This window comes from Periplaneta americana, chromosome 7 (genome assembly GCF_040183065.1).
Source record: "Periplaneta americana isolate PAMFEO1 chromosome 7, P.americana_PAMFEO1_priV1, whole genome shotgun sequence".
In the NCBI taxonomy this organism is placed as follows: domain Eukaryota; kingdom Metazoa; phylum Arthropoda; class Insecta; order Blattodea; family Blattidae; genus Periplaneta; species Periplaneta americana.
The window spans coordinates 58,345,873-58,359,409 of NC_091123.1; the positions used below are offsets into that span (position 1 = coordinate 58,345,873).

The 13,537-nt window shown below is 38.2% G+C and overlaps 1 protein-coding gene across 4 annotated transcripts in view; it reads right to left on the reverse strand.

The window, feature by feature from the left end:
• LOC138703130 (ATP-binding cassette sub-family G member 1-like) overlaps window positions 1-13,537 on the reverse strand; it is a 75,528-nt gene that overhangs the window by 17,006 nt on the left and 44,985 nt on the right. For all 4 annotated transcript variants that reach the window (XM_069830749.1, XM_069830748.1, XM_069830751.1 and 1 more), the window contains 2 exons: window positions 10,031-10,176; window positions 18-256 (listed from right to left, as the gene is read on the reverse strand). In XM_069830749.1, the coding sequence (XP_069686850.1) occupies window positions 18-256; window positions 10,031-10,176 (385 nt within the window). The remainder of the gene's footprint in view (window positions 1-17; window positions 257-10,030; window positions 10,177-13,537) is intronic.

A 13,537-nucleotide genomic window follows, 5' to 3' on the forward strand; every position in this document is an offset into this window, starting at 1 on the left:
TTGTTCCTTCTACTTACCGAAATCTGCTCTGTTGTAAAATGTGGGACAATGAAATCCTTCTTCCTTCAAGCTATCTGTTAAACTCTTGTTTGGTCCGTTGTAAATACATTGTCCTTCTGACAAAACGAAGACATCATCAAACATCTCGAAAAGCTGTGAGCTTGGCTGATGGATAGTGCACACTACTGTCCTCCCTTCTTCAGCCAGAGATTTCAGATGTGAGATAATTTGTAGAGCTGATAAGCTATCCAGACCACTGTAAATTTAGTAAAGTTCAATCAGAAACGTTTTATGACAATATTTTAGAGATAAACGAAAATTCATGACAGGGGTGAGATGCGCTTCTAGCTATGTACTTCATGCTGAAAATAAGGCTAGAGGTCAAAATAATATTACAATACTTTCTGATTCTTTTTCTGAATTACAGCGCAAAGAAACATAAACAATACAGAATGTTCTTGTTGCTACGTGAGCTGGTGTATGGCTTATGTATGCTGATGCTGTTGCATATAGCCATAGAACAAGAAATTATTTCATTGCCTATAAAAAAAAAAAGGAATGGCCAGTTCATTTGCATGCAAGCCCGATTACCACACATGTACATCTTGAACTTCTATTTTTGTGATCGTCTGTAGTCTAAAGTAGGGATTATTTCAATTTACCGAAGTAGATATGATATTTCCGTGCAAGAATTCTGCGTTATCATATGATGAGGGATCGGTGGAGCGGAGAAAAATTCTCTCCGGAACCAGGATTCGAACCCGGGTTTTCAGCTCTATGTTCTGACGCTCTAGCCACTAAGCCACACCGGATTCCAATTCCGATGCCAGATTGAATCCTCTCAGTTTAAGCTCCACCTCTTAGTTTCCCTTTAGTGGCCAACCCTCATGCACTGTGTCATGATGTGTGCAGTGGCGTATACTGGTTTAAGGGTCTGGGCTACCACTGACCCTATTATTACACAAAATATATTTTAAAAACCCTATAATAAAATTCCTTACCTATTTATATGTAAATTCCAGACGTCTTGATTGGGACGAAAATATTTTGATGACTTCGCCATTGAAATTACAGTTGGGCCGCTTGCGAAGTTTCTGTAGAAATGACTTTTACAATGGACATCAGTGCCAAGCCGGATAAACGTTCTTGTGTATGAGTTGATCTACAGTAGGATTTTATTCTCTTCAACGCAGAAAATGTCTTTCTACAGATTCTGACGTAGCCGGTATTGTCACAATTAATGTTGCCAATTTAAGGACTTCAAGAATAACTTGGTTAAGCTGGTTTTCATATATGGCAGATAATATTTAATGGATAGGTTTGTTCGAAAAATCAAAGACTTCTGCTGAATATATTACACTTAATTCATTTTTCAAACGTACTTGATCAAAGTGACTGTTATAGGACTGAAATAATTTGTGTAGTGCCTCATTCGGGAAGTTTTCTCTATAAGCAGAACATTTTTGAGAATCTAGAAGATGTGTGAACTGAAGCTTTCCATAATCAGAAAATCTGTCAGTAATTTCCATGTGCATATGATCTAGTATGCTGTAGTAAAACTGCCTGTATTTCAATTCATCATCTCCTTTTCTTCGCTTTAATGGTGGTTCCATTGTATTGTCTGAAAAATTTTCATTTTCCATATTACTCCATATGGACGGAAACCCACTACGTCTGAACTCGGATATAGTATTTTTTAACTTTGATATCTCTTGCAAGCAGTATGCTATGTCTAGACTTTTTGTCTGAAGAATATTGTAGAGCACATCTGTATGTGCGAACACTCTAGCATAGACTTCAACAAGAAATATATTCTGAAACTGTGTGAAAAAATACAAATATCCTTGAGCCTGCACAATTACATCATCATCCCAGTTTTCTTCAGAGTCATTACAAATGATATTTTCAAAGAAAGCAGTCAGTTGTTCTCTGTATTCCTTTACTGTATTTACAAGCCGAGATGTAAAATTCTATCTAGTTGGTGCTACTTTTGGGAGTTTCTTTTTCATAAATTCCTTGAGTTTTTCTTATCTTTTAGGAGATGATGAGAAAAATGCAGCTAAACCCGTCAGTGTTTTGAAAAAAATGCGGCATTCTGGAATGGATAAAGTAGTTTGTTGCAAAACTAAATTGAGAACATGGTTGTAACAATGGACAAATAGTGCTTGAGGATACTTTTCTTGAACTTTTGTTTTTAAGCCATTAATATTTCCCGCCATAACTGAAGTACCATCGTATATCTGTGCAATTAACTTATTGCCGACATTGTATTCTGCTATAACACCTTCCACATGCTGAAACAAAGCAGCAGCAGTTTTGCCCGAACTGACATTTGTGAATCCTATAAACCGTTCTTGAATATTGGCAGTACTGTCGACGTATCTTAAAACAGTGGACAATTGACTCTGATTAGAGCAGTCACTTGTTTCATCAACGACAATGGCCACAAAAGGTGCTTCTTCTATTTCAGATTTTATGTTCTTTATCATAACCCCACTTATAGCAAATATTGTCATTCTGAATTGCGGGAGAAGTACCACGGAATACTGTTGAACTCTCAAGATGATTGGCCAGTAAATGGTCAAATTCACTTAAGGAACTTAAATATTCAATATAATTTCCTCTATTGTCTGATTCCACACTCTCATTATGACCCCAAAAAGCCAATTCTTGTTTTCCTAGAAAGCAGACTGCGTTAATAAGACGCAGTAAAATCTCCCGATTTTTTTTCACAAGAGCATTGTGTTGGTTGAAGTGTAGAGCTTTTTGCTTATCTAGCTGTAAATCAATTCTTGTCTTCCCAAAGTTTGCAAAGTTCATGCTACTATAAATATGAGCTTTTGATTTGTCGTGTTTTAGGACTGCCGTTCGAAGGGAGTTCATATTAGAAAACCCCTCTTTTGACCACACATTAGTTTCGCGGCTAAATAACAAACATGGCCAGCAAAATAGTTTAGGCAGTTTAAACTACCACACAACCAATTCCACTTACCATAAGATGTTGAAAGTGAAATGGCGTGTGTACTCACGCTGTTTTTCTTTTACGTCCATGGACAAATTTAACTCAGGAGTTGGTCTTTCCATTTTCACAATTTCAACTTTCTCGTTGTATGTACGACGGTTAAAAGGCACTTTTAATGAACCTTCTATTACACAGTCATTTTCAACACAAACCTCTCCAGAAACTTGTTCTGCCATATTTTTCACAATATCACTTAATTGGGAAATTAAAAACTTAATAATTCACAATTAATATAACTCTAAGACACTCGAACAAATCACAAATTTAAAATACTGCACTGCAAGAACACAATCACATTAATGAGCTAGCGTACTAAGCTTATTGTTGCTTCGCGCCTTCCAAGAAACCGATCACGAGAGCGGCAACTCACCCGCCTACACTACACGATAGAAACTGAAGGGAGTGGGGGCCGGGCAGATGTGCGACGTGAGCGGAATGGTCACAGGCTACCCTTCGTAGCAGCGGTTTCTCCAGTGATGCCGCATTGACAACTTGTTTCTTTTCGAGAGCAGAGAGCGCATATAAATCTAACAATTACTTTCATTTTAATTACTGTGGTAAAACTAGTACGGTAATACAAAATTATTACTTTATGTTATATTATAAACTTTTTCTTTTGTAATTTCCTTGGGCTACCGCCGGTAGCCCCGGTAGTCCGCAAAATACGCCCCTGGATGTGTGACAGTGGCACAATGTCCAACATACTAATGTGCAGAGGTGCACTCATTACGAGTGACTAAGAGGCCGGGATCCGACGGAATGAGCGTCGTCTTAATTATTCACAGTCCGATATTGAAGTTCTGTCATACGTGCCTAATAGAAATGAACAACGAGCAAAGCCGAAAATCCGCACGATAATGTTCTATACATCGCGTCGTTAACGTAAAGACTGCTTGTGAGTGTTTCGAGACGCCGAGATTGATCACTCCCGAAGTCCCGAACGTCAAGCAGTCTTGAATCGCCACAGTTGTTTATACATGACTGAACTTTTATCTACTTTGGCAACTGTTATAGTATATGTATAAACAATCAAGTAACCTATTTGAAACATCATCTCTAACTTTCAGTGTATAATAAGTTCCCCAATCTTTATTTAATTACTAGGCCCTTATTAAAAGGCTAGGAATTTTCTTTTCATATGTTTAAGATCAAGTGTGCAATCTTAAGTAAAAAGATACTTATTATCTTAGAAATGCAAATTTATTTGAGAATTGTTTTTTTTTATTTATATATATAATTTTTTTTATTTTATTGGGTTATTTTACGACGCTTTATCAACATCTAGGTTATTTAGCGTCTGAATGAAATGAAGGTGATAATGCCGGTGAAATGAGTCCGGGGTCCAGTACCGAAAGTTACCCAGCATTTGCTCGTATTGGGTTGAGGGAAAATCCCGGAAAAAACCTCAACCAGGTAACTTGCCCCGACCGGGATTCGAACACGGGCCACCTGGTTTCGCGGCCATCCGCGCTGACCGTTACTCCACAGGTGTGGACTTTTATTTATATAACCGTAGGTAATATCATATGGTATAATACACCCAGAATATTTTGATAACTAAGATACTGTTCTGTTTTGTCTTTCTGTCTCATTTAAACATTTATAAAGTTATTTATTTCAATGATGTACGTTATTCAAAGTTACGAAATCTTTCCACGCCGACCAAATGCTATTTCGAGAATGATGAGCGAGACTCGAAGCGCACGAGAATGACGAGACGAGACTCGAAAAACAAAGGCAACGAACACAGCGAGCGAGAGCGGCAGTTAGTTTTGTTCATCTCTAGTGCCTAAATTACTGCGACTGCTATGTTTTCGGACCCGCAAAATAAGAAGATTAATTAGTGTTCTTGTATCACGTATCAGTTTTGAACTAATGCTGTGGTACTCTCAAGCGAAAGTGTATTTTCTTAGAGGTTTTAGGAGGTTGTCTCCCAAGCAGGAAATCTTCTATTAATTCTAACAGTTTTATTAACGTTAGAATCGTTGAACACTCGGGAGTCCACCGCTGTGGAGCAACGGTTATCATGTCTGATCGTGAAAGAGCGGGCCCGGGTTCAAACTATGGTTCGGACAAGTTATCTGGTTGAGGCTTTTCCGAGTATTTTCCACAACCCATTAAGAGCAAATGCTGGGTAACTTTCAGCGTGGAATAAATTGAAGGTTAAATGAATCTGAAGTCCAATCAATATTTCACTTTCTATAAAGAATAATGAAAGATTGTATTCACGTTTTTATAAGATGTAACTTTGCGCGAGGCTATAAAAGATGTCATCCTTGAAGACAAGAAGTTATTAGTAAGCTTGGCCTTTAGGTAACTCAAATCTCTCGCAAGGTCATCTAATTCGGCTTGCGATATAAAATGACGCTCTTCAGATACAAGAAAATCCAATGTCAAAAGTTATGCAACAAGTAAGTATGTATCAATTGGTTGAGGGAAGGGAGGGAACCTTGAAATAACCGACCGGAGCCGCTCGTTTCACGATCAGACATTATAATCATTACTCCACAGCGATGGGCAAGGAGTCATATTAGTAAAGAATGTCGTGTATAAATTATGCTCGAAAAAAAAAACCCGATTGGAGCCGCTCGTTTCACGATCAGACATTATAATCATTACTCCACAGCGGTGGGCAAGGAGTCATATTATAGTACAGAATGTCGTGTATAAATTATTAAGCTCGAATAAATCCGACCGAGCCGCTCGTTTCACTGTCAGACATTATAATCATTACTCCACAGCGGTGGGCAAGGAGTCATATCATAGTACAGAATGTCGTGTATAAATTATGCCCGAAAAAAACCCGACCAAGCCGCTCGTTTCAATGTCAGACATTATAATCATTACTCCACAGCGGTGGGCAAGGAGTCATATTATAGTACAGAATGTCGTGTATAAATTAAGCTCGAAAAAAAAAAACCGATCGGAGCCGCTCGTTTCACGATTAGACATTATAATCATTACTCCACAGCGGTGGGCAAGGAGTCATATTATAGTACAGAATGTCCTGTATAAATTATTAAGCTTGAAAAAACCCGACCGAGCCGCTCGTTTCGCTGTCAGACAATATAATCATTACTCCACAGCAGTGGGCAAGGAGTCATATTATAGTACAGAATGTCGTGTATAAATTATTAAGCTCGAAAAAACCCGACCGAGCCGCTCGTTTCATTGTCAGACATTATAATCATTACTCCACAGCGGTGGGCAAGGAGTCATATCATAGTACAGAATGTCGTGTATAAATTATGCTCGAAAAAACCCGACCAAGCCGCTCGTTTCACTGTCAGACATTATAATCATTACTCCACAGCGGTGGGCAAGGAGTCATATTATAGTACAGAATGACGAGTATAAATTATTAAGCTCGAAAAAACCCGACCGAGCCGCTCGTTTCACTGTCAGACATTATAATCATTACTCCACAGCGGTGGGCAAGGAGTCATATTATAGTACAGAATGTCGTGTATAAATTAAGCTCGAAAAAAAACCGATCGGAGCCGCTCGTTTCACGATTAGACATTATAATAATTACTCCACAGCGGTGGGCAAGGAGTCATATTATAGTACAGAATGTCGTGTATAAATTATTAAGCTTGAAAAAACCCGACCGAGCCGCTCGTTTCACTGTCAGACATTATAGTCATTACTCCACAGCGGTGGGCAAGGAGTCATATTATAGTACAGAATGTCGTGTATAAATTATTAAGCTCGAAAAAACCCGACCGAGCCGCTCGTTTCACTGTCAGACATTATAATCATCACTCCACAGCGGTGGGCAAGGAGTCATATCATAGTACAGAATGTCGTGTATAAATTATGCTCGAAAAAACCCGACCAAGCCGCTCTTTTCACTGTCAGACATTATAATCATTACTCCACAGCGGTGGTAAAGGAGTCATATTATAGTACAGAATGACGTGTATAAATTATTAAGCTCGAAAAAACCCGACCGAGCCGCTCGTTTCACTGTCAGACATTATAATCATTACTCCACAGCGGTGGGTAAGGAGTCATATTATAGTACAGAATGTCGTGTATAAATTAAGCTCGAAAAAAAAAAACCGATCGGAGCCGCTCGTTTCACGATTAGACATTATAATCATTACTCCACAGCGGTGGGCAAGGAGTCATATTATAGTACAGAATGTCGTGTATAAATTATTAAGCTTGAAAAAACCCGACCGAGCCGCTCGTTTCACTGTCAGACATTATAATCATTACTCCACAGCGGTGGGCAAGGAGTCATATTATAGTACAGAATGTCGTGTATAAATTATGCTCGAAAAAACCCGACCAAGCCGCTCGTTTCACTGTCAGACATTATAATCATTACTCCAGAGCGGTGGGCAAGGAGTCATATCATAGTACAGAATGTCGTGTATAAATTATGCTCGAAAAAACCCGACCAAGCCGCTCGTTTCACTCTCAGACATTATAATCATTACTCCACAGCGGTGGGCAAGGAGTCATATTATAGTACAGAATGTCGTGTATAAATTAAGCTCGAAAAAAAAAACCGATCGGAGCCGCTCGTTTCACGATTAGACATTATAATCATTACTCCACAGCGGTGGGCAAGGAGTCATATTAGTTATTGTTATTCTTTCTTTGTGAATCGGACAGTCATAATCAGCACTATCATTATGAAATCAGGGAGTGACCTTTGAAAGAAAAGTGAAAAGGCAGAAAAAGCGTAAAAAATCATTTGTTGATGAGGCTAAAATTCTTTTACCGGTACTGAACATAAAAATTGGATTAATCTAGACGGCACTTACTACTAGGCTATCCTAGACTACACTCATGAGGACACAAGTCCATGGGGGAGGGAGCCCCATAAAAATCAGACACTGAAGATTCTAAAGTAAGTAAGAACATCAACCAGTAAAATTCCTTAAAATCGTGATAATAGCTAAATAAAACAACATACAAAATCTTTTTAATTGCTTTATTAGTTATGATTTACTAAAGAAGCTAGAAAGATGTCTATAGCGTTTAAATAACTTACATGATCAAAATGCTATTTTAAATACTGCACAGCGTGATTCTAAAAGATAGACTCAATTTCATATGGCTACATTTTCTGAACTATACGTTGTATTTGAAATATGTAAATTACTTTTAATTATACACACATTCAAGTTTATAGATGTTCAATGTGCCCTCCTCTGGCTGCACGGATAGCATCTAGACCCGGGATACACAACTGGCGGGAGAGGGGTGGAAAGCTTGGGAAAAACGTTGGTTCCCCGTCCACAGTCCACCGGCATCTGTGGCTCGTACGCAATCACTTAAGATAGACACTGAATACAAATTCCCTCCCCTACCAAGTCAATGACGCGAGGATGGAAGGAAGGGGTGAGTGACGTATCGGATGAGTGAGGCAACGCCACAATTGTAGCCCAGTTCTCCAAGCCTGATCTAGACCTAGACCAGTGATCGTCAGCACTCCCTGAAATGTGCAACAGGTACGCGGTGCCGTCCCATGTACACCGTCGTGCAGCAGGGAGAGATAGAGAGCATGTGCGCTGCGTTTTCAGCGGGTAAGAGATGCTAGCCCCAGCGTGCTCTGTGCTGACGACCCCTTTCCTAGATGGTAGCTGAATTCATCCCATACTCAATGAAGAATGTCTTGCGTCACTGAGTTCACCGCAGCTGTGATACGGTTTCTTAGGTCATTCAAATTTGTAGGAAGTTGTAATACAAAAACTGCATCTTTCAAGAAGCCCCACATGAAAAAAATCACGAAGTGGACATCAGGAGACCTCAGTGGCCAGAACTGAAGAGTTAGCTCTTCATTCCCCATGCAATCTATCCATCGTTGAGGTAGAGGTTCATTCAGGAAACGTCGAACATCCCGGTGCCAATGGGATGGAGCTCCGTCCTGTCGGAAAATGAAATCTTCTGACTCTTCATTCGAGGAAAAAGCCAGTTTTGCAGCATTCTGAGATAAGATACCGCAGTAACAGAGTTTCCATTAAAAGAGTAAGGTCCATAAACCTTTGTTAACGATATGACATAGAACACATTAACTTTCAGGGAGTCTCTCTCATGTTCCAGTGTTGCATAGGGATTTTGTAGCAACCATAACATGCGAACATTGTGTCTGTTGTTTTTTCCACTTAGGTGAAACGTCGCTTCATTACTAAAAATTACACGAGGCAAAAGAAAATGTCATCTTCCATGTTCTGGAGCATACAGTCATGAAATTCTACATGTTTTGCCTCATCGTTTGCTCAAAGAGCCTGTAACAGTTGAAGGTGGTATGGTTTGCAGAGTAACCGTCGCGTCGCCTCAACACATGCCAGACAGTTATATGCTCGCTATACGGATTGACTACTTTGGGCTACGCTCAAAACTCTCGAATTCGGCCCACGTTCTCCTCCGATACACGCAATCGGCCAGAGAGCCAATTTCATCAAACTGTTGATTCCAACAACAAATGCTCTTACTCATTGGAGGTTTAACGTTGAGATTGGTGCCCTTTATCATCTACACTGTTCAACATCTACTTGGAAGATTTGGTGAAGAACTGTTTTCAGAACATGGGAGGGGTAGACGTAGGAGGAAGAAGAATACAATGCATAAGATTTGCTGATGATATGGCGTTGTTATCAGAAGAGGGGACGATACTAAGGGATATGCTACAGGAGTTAAATGACAGCTGTAAGTAGTATGGGATGAAGATAAATGCAAATAAGACGAAGACTATGGTTGTCGCAAGAAAAATAAAGAAGGAAAACTTGCGAATTCCAAATGAGACAGTAAAACAAGTGAACAACATCCAGGAAGTCAAAAGGAGGATAGCAATGGCTAAGAAAGCTTTTAACAGAAAAAGGAGCATCTTCTACGAACCTCTGGAGAAAGAACTAAGGAAGAGACTAGTGATGTATGTAATGGAGGGGGAAAGGAACTGGTCACTAGTTGCCTCATGAGTGATGCTTTATTGAGGTCACTTATGAAGTTTCAACCAGACTTCGGACTACTGATTAGACATACAAAACTTACCTTGTAGGTTCATCAAAGAACATAACTGGTGGGTTTGTAAGCAGCTCTAAACCGATTGACAGTCTCTTCTTCTCTCCCCCAGATAATTTACCAACAAGAGTATTCACTGTTTTCTCCAGTCCAAGAATTTCAAGTATCTGATTGACCTAAAATAAAAGAAAAACTAAATATATAGTTTATTATGAATTGTATTATTGTAATGTTGGGGAAATGAAAACGCGGTTCAAGTGTGACAAAACGCATATTTATGACACGCTTAAACAAAAAGATAAACTAATAATAAACGAGTGCCTGCAAGGAAACGGTCGAATGAAAAGGAAGGCGAAGATAACCTGTAACGAAAAAAAATCAACGAGATAGTAATAAAACTATGATGTAGTAATAACAAAAGTGCATAACCTACGTCAGCCAGCGTCGTCGTCGAGGCTCACTCAAAAAGGTATATAATAGTGATAATTTTATTATAGAGGCTCCTAATGTAACGTACAGGCTACGGAGCAGAGAAATTTCTAACTTGTACATTTTACACCAATTAATCTGAAACTTTTACCACAAATGAAGATGTGCAATACACAAATTTTCATTTTTTTTTTAATTTTAGTTAGTTTACTTATAATTAATTTTTGTATTTTTTTCAATACTGAATTATTTCTTTCTTTCTATACCTTAGTTTAACCTCTCCCTTTTAGGTTAATTTATACGACCTGTCGCGAGAGGAATTTGTCTATTGGATCACATACATAGTTTTTTGACCACACAAGGACATGGAAGGCCTCCCTGGATGAGGGATCAACTCAATTCCAGAGCCACCTCCGATACAACACAAACATTTGGAGGGTTCAGAGCCATAGTGGGCCAAGTGCCAGTTCTTAAAAACGGAGAAAGCGAGGGTTAAAGTTAAGTGAATACCATAGTTAAGTGAAGATTGACATGTCATTTAATTTTAATGTGCATACTTTATTTTACTTGCTATATGCTTCCATTGAATTATGGTAATAACTTCATTTTTACCCTTGTTTTCTACGGTTTTTCGAATGACGCTTGGCCCACTATGGTTCTGAACCCTTCATTTAAGACATTAGGCCTACACATCATTTACTCACACATATGAAAGGATTAAGGGAAGGATCGCCGTCCACGGCCAGACTTTCATGAGGTACGATCCCGGCATTTGCCTGGAAATAACTGAGGAAAGAATGATAAACCTCAGGATTGTCGGCCCCTGGGATCGAACCCAAGATCTCCCGAATGCAAGGCTAGCCCTGTATCACTCCGCTAGGCCACTAGGTAATACTGAATTATAATTTTCCCAATTTTCAAAGTTTACATAATTTTTTTAAATTCATATTTAATTTATTCCTGACAGATGTACCTATGTAAAATATGACATATGCGTTTCATATTTCTTCAATTACTTTTTGAGAAAAAAATTTACTCTTTTAGTTGTTAATTTTTCAATTTTTTTTAAACTTATCACATCCTCAAAGCATGGTGATTTCAATACTTTGAATAGCAGAAGAAAACACATAATGCCACTTTACTTCACATGCTTTTGTGGACTTCTGTGCAAAATTTCTCTGAGATTGGAGAAAAATTTGCATTCATTAGAGCATTTTGATAATACAAAATGTTTAAAATTGAAAAATCGAGAAAACGAGTGTCAAAGTACATCTATATGACACTATCGATATCCTTCTTTCCTATGCAGGTCTACCACATAAAGTCTTCTCCTACATAACAGCGCAATATATGAACTGACTGAGCAGTAAAATTAGTTAGAATGAAGAACAAAGCCTGTCAGAATGACAAATGAGTGTCGATTTAAAGGGCTGCAGGCCACGCACGCTCTGGACTCCTGAAGGGTTCTGAATTGTCATAGGGCCAAAATAACCCACAGATTTAGAAAACTGAAACATTATTTTATTTTTTAGACTTAAAAACAAAATTTCCATTTTTTGTTTTTCTCGTTATTTTCACCTTAAGAATTGAGTAGTTTTCTATAATGCGTAAACTTACGCAATTCGGAAAAAAATCGGTCCCTTGATTATCATCATCATCATCATCATCATCATCATCATTAGCCTATTATATTTTCTTCGCGATCCCCCATTAACTGTTCTCTGGATTAATTTCCAGAGGGCCGCGGCCCCCAGTTTGAGAATGACTGTCTTAAGCTATAAAAAGAAATTTGTCTTGCACAATTGCATATTAAAGAAAAAAAATTAGAGAAAGACATCCGATAACAATCTGCGACGAAACTGTTCATGAAGGGCCAAGGCCAACCAGCAGACTGCTGACCTCATATTAAACATTCCCAAGAGGAGTACTCCTCTTGAACATTCCCCAGCAATGGAAGTAAGGGTCCCTTCAGACGAGGCCATCAGTGTTGCCAACTTGACGGAAATTCCGTCAGTTAAACTGACGGAATTTCAACGTAGTGGACGGGAAAAGAATGGCTTTGACGGGTGACGGATTTTCCGGCGGAAATTGCGATTTAAACAGCCTTTTAACTTTTTTAGCTGCTGTCGTTTTTAATTGTTTAATTTTTGGGAGAATCTACCTTTTTTTTTTAACAGCCCTGTCCGTACTGTACCATGTTAAGGAATCTCCTGTTTCAGATTTCCTCGTAATCTAGTCAAGCGTTGACGAATTATTATTTTAATCAAGATTGGTAATCAAGTTGTGTTAAAATTTGCTTTTTATTTATATATAGACATATTCAGTGAGTCTTATTTACTTTTTTTTTTAATTTTGACGGATTCTGGCGGATTTCCAGGTTTTAGACTGACGGGGATACAATTTATGTGTTGGCAATACTGGAGGCCATTTTAGTGGAGCGTTAGTGGCGCTTCGAACGCGCGTTAGTGGTGCTGCTTAATACACTAAATTTTTGAAGAGAATTTTTCAGTCTTCCAGTAAGCATGGACGTAAAAGGAGATATACTTTTGCAACTTTGCTCACACGGAGAAAGAATGGACGTAAAAACAGAAGAAGAGGCTAGGTTCATACATTAGTTTTAGAAAAATTGAATCGAGAACTTCCATACCATGTTTGATGATTTACAACGGGACGATAAAAATATTAATTTAAAATTACGCAAATGAGAGACAATATGGCATAAAACATATTTTGTTCAATATTTAAGAGTTCAAAATTAAATATAATAGGTAGCAAACATGAAACCATTCACAGCGCGTAATTCAACCAATAGGCTATACTACAATAGTGTTTGTAGTGTAATGGTAAAGTCAAAGGCCGTGGTATAATTGAACCAAGTTCGAACCTGAAATAAACTAATTTTTTATCTCTTTGTTAATTTATTTACATTATCTTAGATGCGTTATTTTATTTTAACATGAAATAAAGGAGATTTTACTACATAAATAATATATCCGTAATTCGCACTTGTCCAGCTATTTAATTGTCTAGTCTCTGGTTATATTATCACTATTATTATTACTATTATTATTATTATTATTATTATTATTATTATTACACTAGTCAACA